This window comes from Caloenas nicobarica, chromosome 7, assembly GCF_036013445.1.
Source record: "Caloenas nicobarica isolate bCalNic1 chromosome 7, bCalNic1.hap1, whole genome shotgun sequence".
NCBI lineage: Eukaryota > Metazoa > Chordata > Aves > Columbiformes > Columbidae > Caloenas > Caloenas nicobarica.
Genome location: NC_088251.1, coordinates 36,521,035 through 36,529,275, shown reverse-complemented (window position 1 = coordinate 36,529,275; position 8,241 = coordinate 36,521,035). Strand labels below are relative to the sequence as shown.

Sequence of the window (8,241 nt, the reverse complement as noted above, 5' to 3'; positions counted from 1 at the left end):
AGAACTTGGCTTTTCCCTTTAAGGCACTCTAGAAGGTCCTTGCAGAGGAGAAGGCAAGAGAAAGGCAGGTCACTCACAGGAGCGCTCAGCGCTGTATCCACAGCCCTCACACGTCTTCTCAAGTTCCCACACTTGCTGCTGAGGCCTCTGGGTCTCTGGCACGTGTCTTGGTTACTTGTTCCTGGGAGACACTTCTCTTCCACCCTCCACCACACCTGCTTCCAAACTGGCTCAAGCAGTTTTTATGGCTGCACAACTCTGCAAGATACCCCCAAAGACTTGGCCAACACAATAGGAACATCACACACCAGCCCATCAGCTGTGAACCTCACCTCATTGGTTAGAGCAGCTCATCAGCTTCATTCCAGCAACCCTCCAGCCGGGCTCTCCTCCCAAAATAAAGCTGCATGGCAGCTGAGCCAGGTCTCTGTGAGCCGACCAAAATTCAGTCCCCTAAAACACTAATCTGCACCCTGAGTTCTGTTAAGATAAAACAACCCTGTTTTGTTTTTTTAAATTTATTTTACAACACACAAATACATCATTTTACAATGTAGTTAAAAAAAAAAAAAAAAAAAAAAAGGACTTGACAAAAGCTTCTCAGAAGAGAAAACCCACTACGTGCATTTCAGGAGACTGAATATTCCCCCCGTCCCTCTGCAACAACCCTCACGGTTCGTTCCCAGCTTGCACTGTGAATGCAGAGAATGCTCCACTGAGCACTCCCAGTTGGAAGGGATTTGGTGTCCGGTTCTCTGCTGGTGCAGAAGATGCGGCGGCCAAGCAGGGCGGCAGCGGCAGCAGCGCTTCACTGGGCAGGCACGGCCATGCGGGGAAGCAGGGGGGCTGCCCTCTGGCTGCGCTCGGCCGACATGTGCTCCAGGCGCTCTGTGTAGAACCCGTTGAAGTCCAACCTGAGGGACGAAAAAACCCAGAAGTTTCAGCAGCTGGCCGGCTTGCTGCCTCCCGGGAACGGCACACAGTGCTGCAGCCCACGGGCTCGTCAAGGTGCTCGCAGGCAGCAAGGAGATGCAAAAATACACAAAATCTTTTATAGGGTCAGATGAATTTTAGGAGAAAGTTGGTTGAAATGAGGGGTGTGAAACAAAGCAACTCTCACTGCGGGGAGAAGTGGAGGACATGCCAAGCACAGATCCCACCAGCAGCCACACTCCCCTGCCCACAGCTGTGCTCCTACTCAGCCGCGTTCCCCCAAGAAGAAACATCTCCCAGGGCATCAGGTGAACGTGGCCACACTACAGGGAGCTCCAGACCTGCCATCCCCACACGGGACTGCCCCAGGCTGGGTGGACACAGCGGGGACATCTGCTTCGTGCCACCGGTGTTACCGGTGTCCCTCGACCACAGGATAAATTTCCCCTGTTCTTTACAGGTGTACAAAATACATCAGGAAAGACCAATTGCTCATAGCTTCTTCTCTGGAGCCACAGCTTGACCACACCACCCTGGAGACATGTCACTCGGGGACAAGGCACCAGGGCTGAGGGCTCCTCACCTTCCTGGCCACTTCCCACCACTGCTCCATGACAGCATTCACCACCGCTGAACTCCGGTACTGATTCCCTTACGAAATCCACCGTATTACCCACCGTAACTTCCATGCCATGTTGCAGTTGCCATTACCACCACCTCCTTGCTAACGCAAGTATCCTTCAAACAGATTCACGTTTCAAGAAGATGAGTAACCGGCTGGAAGATGCTCAGCCAAGATCACAAGTATTGCTGGTACTTGTAAAGGCCTCTCCAAAGCGGGCAACATCAGCAATGTCACAACCCTGTCTCCCTGATAATCCAAAATGATGCCAGAAAACCACCCGGCTCACGCCTTCTCTGATCTTAGGTAGATCTCCGCATGCTGAACCCAGCTAAGACATGTGCAGCTCTTAAAAACGTGCCCTGGGAACACCAGGCAATAGTCGGTATAAGGCTGTGAATCACACAAAAGTTACTCTCTTCATTTCTCAAATTAAGTTGTTCCAATACTAAATGAATGGGCACAATATTTGAATTTCATGTTGCTTAACAACCTTACACAAACGGCAACAAATTGTTCCTTGACATTTTTTGGTGGCTGTGGAAAACAGAGCCTCGACAGATGGAATTTATCTGTTGCTCTCTCCTGGTTGAAAAGCTTACATCTCTTTCATCCTTTAAGTGTTGTACAAAGGAAACCTGACACTGAGGTGGGCATATTTACCAAACTTTGATTCAAATATGAGGCCAAGACTTATTTACATCCTTGCTTTGAGGATCTGTTCCATTTCTGAAGTTGCTTTATTACAAAATTCTTGAATTGCAGATTTTTATGGCTTCCCTTTCAGCTATGTTTTTAGGGTTAAATGATCTTTGATAACCACCTCTTAAGAATTTGTGTGGTGCTTCCTCCAACCCTGCTTACGCTTCAGTTTCTTGTTTTATGGCTGGAACTTTTATTCACTGGGGCTTGCATCACTTCATTTGTCCTACTGGACTTACTCTAAGCTCAGTCACTGCTGTTCCCTGAAAAATGGTGAAGGAAGGATATCTGATGACTGCTAGCGGCACTTATGGGTAAGATTTCAAAATATTTGGAATTAAGTAATCCTTCTGACAAAGTCCTCTATGCAGTAATTTTTCTCCTTTTCACTACCAGGATGTGAAGGAGTGACTCGGGAGATTTCAGCCTTGTCAGCCCTGCTACTGATGGAGCCAAGGCACCCAAGCAGGACCTCGGCACGCTGGAGAGCTGTGAGTTACCTGCAAGCTTCCCCGCTTTGAAGGAAACCCTCTGGATCTCCAGCTCTTGCTGTTTGGTGCTACAAATACCATGGTTGTGCCCCAGTTAGTACTGTAAACGGAATAAATATTAACCAGGATCAAATAAATAATAGCACAGTACCAGAATTATGAATATTAAGAGATGTTTTTAACCTGCCTTACACATTGACTATCACCTTTGACAAGCAGTCAAATAAAAAGGTTATAAGAAAAGACTGGTACGTCTTATAAACTCTTCCGTCTCTCTGTCAAAGATGTTCTTTCAGAAGGCAACTGTCTCCACTCTGGTTCTTGGGTTCCTGTTGCCATAGATTCCAGGACTCGATCCAAGAATCTCTACAGACTGAATGAGAGCTAAATGTCATGTCTGGGCATTCATGGTGAGACTTCCACTCTTTAAAATGTTACCGAGCAGTCGCAGAAATGGAAAGACACGTTCTGTGTGGCCTGTTAACATGCAGCACTGCAGTTAAGGAAATGGGGACACCTGGTTTGTCAGGAATGGTCCAGCGATGTCCAATGTCTTGGTGAAGACTCACGTGGTCCCAGACAGTCCAAACTGGGGGACCTGACAGGGACAACAGTCCTGATGGCATAAAGACCCCGTATGTCCTCTGCAGAGGAACTAGGGGATGTAAATACCAGGGGGCAAAGGACTCAGACCTTCTTCTGAAGAGCTGGTTGCAGCTCGATGCAAACCACTAACGGAAACATTTTGTTTTGTCACAACCCGCCTGAATCACCACACTTCTCCCTTCTCCAAAAGCAGGAAGTACCGGTTGTAAAAAAACAACCTCTCCATATTTGGAAGAATTTGCGCCGGGGGTTCCACAGTTCAGGAGTGACCTCCTGCCACAGCTAACAGTCGTGTGCTGTCTGTGAAACACAAAGGCATCTGGTGGAGGACAGCTCCTGGCCACGGCACCGTGCACCCACAACTGAACCAGACACACAGCCGGTCTCCACGGTGCAGCATCAGCTTCTCCCACCATCCTGGCAGAAGCATAAAGTTGACAGAAGGGTGGGGAGGCCATGATGAAAAGGGTGAAGCTCTCGTGCTAAGTGTAGGAGCTGTGCTGGAAGGAGGACACCACCTTACGCCAGTGCCTGGCGTCACACATGCTAAAGCCTGCCAGAAGGCTGCAGGACTTTTGCTGTTGCATCATGTAAAGACCAGTCAAGGACTTGACATTGTTGACTTCTTGAATAAGCTGAGAACCAGCTCCAGCCTTGGACGGACCCGGGTGATCCCAACAATGGGTTGATCTCCACGTGTTCTTTGCAAGACTCAAGGACTGTGGGGTCAGGACGCTCTCCTACTGAAAGTGCACACGACTTGGTCTTCAACGCTGCGTTGGTCATGCCCTGTGTGACCTGCAATGGTGTCCAAGTGGCCGGATCATGGAGTTAGTTGTCATTAAGATCTCCTGGATGGAGCATCACAAAAAAGCCTGTCTGTTAGAACTTGTACTGGTAATGATAAAAATGCAAGCGCTCGATAAAGAAGGAGGCAGAGCTGAAGTACTCAGGAGTAAATGTTCTTGCCTGGATGACTCAGCTGCTTGTGGTCTCGGTCCCTGAATCTAGACTGACTCTGGATGTGACACCGAGGAGTGATGGCAGCGAGGGAGGAGCTTAATCCCTTTGCCCTGTCAATTTTTCTACAGATGGATCCTGCCTGCAATCTACGGCAGTCCAATGAGGATAAACAGATGAAGGTTGACATAAAATGTCCAGAAGGCCTTGATAAGCTGCACCGCCATTTCCTAAAAGCATTTGCAGAGACTTGGCTGTCCTGGTTAGGCCTGAAAGGAACAGCAATCACTTGTACAGTTGGGGCCTCCACCAATAGCCACAAAAAACTCTTTGAAGAATTTCCAAGATGAGAAGGAGACCTCAGACACTGGTCACTTCAGAGATGGAATGAATCAGAGATACCAGGACTGTGGAGAAGGGGTCCTTCCCTACCTTCCCATTTCAGGGACTGAGTATCAACCAACAAGCATCCCTGTCCTCCTTAAATTAAGGAATACAATCCTACAAGGAAGAAGATGACAGGTAATTCTCTACACATTGTGGGAGCTGGTGGGCTAGACTCCACTCCTGGAAGCACCCATGGGAACAAGGATGACAAGTTTGAGTGTTCAACCTTGGCCTCAGCTGTGTGGGAGACCTGATCGCTGTCTACAACTACCTGAAAGAAGGTTGTAGCATGGAGGGTGTTGGTCTCTTCTAACATGTAGCGAGTGATAGGATGAGAGGAAACAGCCTCAAGTTGCACCAGGGGAGGTTTAGGTTGGATATTAGGAAACATTTTTTCATGGAAAGGGTTGTCAGGCATTGGAACAGGCTGCCCAGGGCAGTGGTGGAGTCACCATCCCTGAAGGGGTTTAAAAGATGCAAAGATGAGGCTCTTAGGGACATGGTTTAGTGCTACATTTAGGTTATGATTGGACTTGAAGGGTCTCTTCCAATCAAAATGATTCTACGTGTGACCACATCTCAAATAGCACAGCAGATCCTGTGTAAATGCATGGAAGTTGCTGGTCAAGAAGTTCTCAGAAGGACAACTGGAAGTCCAGTCTCCTGCTGGAATACTTCACAGAACAGTGTTTGCAAAGGCTGGTACCAGGAATCCTGAAGAGCCCTGTCCTTAGAAAAGGACAACGAAAGCTTCAAGAGACACAGCATGAGAAGAGGACAACAACCAGCTTCAAAAAAACATTCCCGAAACCTTTTATCTCTTGTTTGCAGGTGTAGCACATCTCCACAGGGCTGTAAGGGTTATCAGCCAGCCTAGAACTTAATGGTTACAGCCTAATATTCTATACAGTTTTCTGAAGATTAAGTTAAAGGATGGGAATGACCAACAAAAAAAACGTACAGTTCACAAAGACCCAACCAAAGCAGAGGAGCAGTAAGACTACACTTAAAAAAACCCCAAAACAAAACAGAGGACAAAGCACAGTTAAGAGAAAGTTCAAAGTACCCTTTAGTCTGATTTGGTTAAGAATAACTAAATAAGGATTGGCTCTGTTCCATATTAAATATCAATGGGGTTGGGGCACAAATCCCTACATCACCAAGCAAAGAAAGAAAATATGCGATTAACCAGTTATCAGGCACATTTATGAACAAAATTACATATGACCAACAACTGATTCAAGCATATCTACCACTGAAAAGCATTACAACTTTGGATGAAAAACATTCTTTAAAGGAGCAGGTACTCCTTGGTAAACCAAGGGCTTTCCTCAGAAAAAGATGAAGGGAAACCATCAGCACCTAAAAATGACCTTAATTTCTGGCTAGTCCTCTAAGAGCTGTTTACAAGTGCTTGCACATGAAAATAAAGCTACACACCGGCTTGCAGAGAGCGCGGGGAAACTAATGGATGTTTCGGATGGCTTTGTTTTCTGTGCCCCAGCTGACAGCAAGGACAAAAAAGGTAAGTCTCAAGTGTTCTAGGCTCACACACACCCCAACAGTGCAAATGTGTCTATTAGGCTTACAAGCACGAAACAAGCACTTAAAGTGTTGGTGTTGAAATATTTTATGTTCGTGAAAATCCTAGCCCCTTCAAATTATGCCTATGCACAATATATATCTTGCCTCTTCAATGGAAAAAATAAGTCACTGTAAAAATTAACCAGTTTTCGTACACGCCTGACAGTCTGCAAGCAGCATTTCCGAAGCATCGCAGCCTCTGCCAGGCGTGAGGCAGCTGGTGCCGAGCAGCTCTCACTTCTTGACTTCCACCAAGGTGAGTTTTTGAATTCAGAGATGTCAACTCCTGCCCCTCACTTGCCTTCTTAAGCTGCGGTTATACACACGCCTCAGCCAAACACTTCCCATCTGCAGCCTGCCAGGTTTCAGGTGCTTAACTCCCGAAACAGATTTTTCAGCCGCAAACACTAAAAGCTGCTTCCAGCAGCAAACTCCACAGCTGCAGTTATTTCTGTTTTGCTGCAGAAGTGCTGGTAGCAGGATCGGAATGAGAAGCATTCTGCTTGCACAGCACACACGCTGAACTCAGGGCGACGCTCCTCGAGCATTATCTGTGGTTCTTCAAAGCTCCGAGTACCAGAGCAGGTCCCTCTAAGCTACAACACTCCATAACACCAACCTTAAAAAGCTCAGCAACACCAATACGTGTGACTCTTATAGCAAAAACAAACATTAAGCACTCCAAAGAAAGTCTTGTGCACCTCATTTTATTGAAAAAGAAACACAGAACTTATCCACCTAGCAGCAAAACCCAGATCTCCTTCTCTCTCTCTCTCTCTCTCTTCCTGCAGTACATCTTGTGTACCTGACTTATAGGTATTATTGGAGGGATTTGGATTCCTAAGAAGCTAGTAAATATGGGTGAGGCTACAATAAAAACACATTAAGGAATGCTTATTTAAATAAAGACAAGATGTGAACTTAAAATACCCACCTATGATCAATCTCTTGCATGGTTTTCTCATCTTGGAATACTTACACTGTATTTAAGAATCAGCTTATTTCTTGTCTACAAAGTGAGACAATCCCAGGAAAACAATCATTTGCATTACATCTACAAGATTAATAGACAAATTTCACATCATTCAAATGAACGTGGGTTTTTTTTAAAGCCTTGGGTTGAAAAGCAAAGCAGTATCTCTTGTGATTTCACTGTATTCACTGATGGGGCAGACACACACAGTTCTAAACAGCAATTATTCTTCCTGAGCTGAATTTGGGAACCACAGGAGGGGAAGCTACAGAGAGAAAACTACCAGCTCACCTGTAGATGATGTTAAGCATGCTGTGCTCACAGTCATTGGTGCTGTAAACGCTCAGTTTGTCCAGCAGGTCCAGCAGATGTGTTGAGAAATTGCTATCAAACTTGTTGATCGTTGCTTCGAAGCCAGATGTCAGGTGGAAGTTGTCGGCGTGCTCTGCTAAAAGCTACCAAGACAGAGGCACAGTGGCACCATGTGTTTGGGGACTCGCACTTGACAAAGAGATGGAATTATTGCTTTTGTATTTCCTAACCTGCTCAAAAATACTGCAACAAAACTTAACAGTCGCTCAGCCACTAAAATAAATCTTTCAAAACAGTTGCGAGGTCCTCGGTAATGAAAAACCTTGCTGTGCCTATCTGGGAGAACGCCAGAGTAGATCCCAGTAGAGTTATCCTCAAATACATGCTGTCATTATTTATTTTCAAGCAGGAAGAAAAGCCAGGAAGCAGAAAGTGAGCGTTGTCTAAGGCAGGTTGTAACCTCTGGAGCACTCTGACTGCCTTGTAGCGTGACAGACCCTCCCTGTGCCAGAGAGGGGCTTTCAGCAGGACAGGAGGCAGCCTGCTACCTGCAGAGCGTGCCACGCAAATGTACGTGTGCATCTAGACAGAGAAACACGGACAAGACAAACATCCCAGATACGAAAGGGATGGGCTGGAAAGAGTCGCACCTGACAGCTTATTGGTTCATC

General features: G+C 46.5%; 1 protein-coding gene across 1 annotated transcript in view; it reads right to left on the bottom strand.

Moving 5' to 3' along the window:
* Positions 1–587: 587 nt before the first annotated feature.
* The window catches only part of TUBGCP2 (tubulin gamma complex component 2), a 29,776-nt gene continuing 22,122 nt past the window's right edge, over positions 588–8,241 (bottom strand). Inside the window, exons 17-18 of the mRNA XM_065639249.1 lie at positions 7,550–7,713; positions 588–914 (exon numbers count right to left, since the gene is read on the bottom strand). Coding sequence (XP_065495321.1) covers positions 809–914; positions 7,550–7,713 — 270 coding nt within the window. The 3' untranslated portion in view covers positions 588–808. The remainder of the gene's footprint in view (positions 915–7,549; positions 7,714–8,241) is intronic.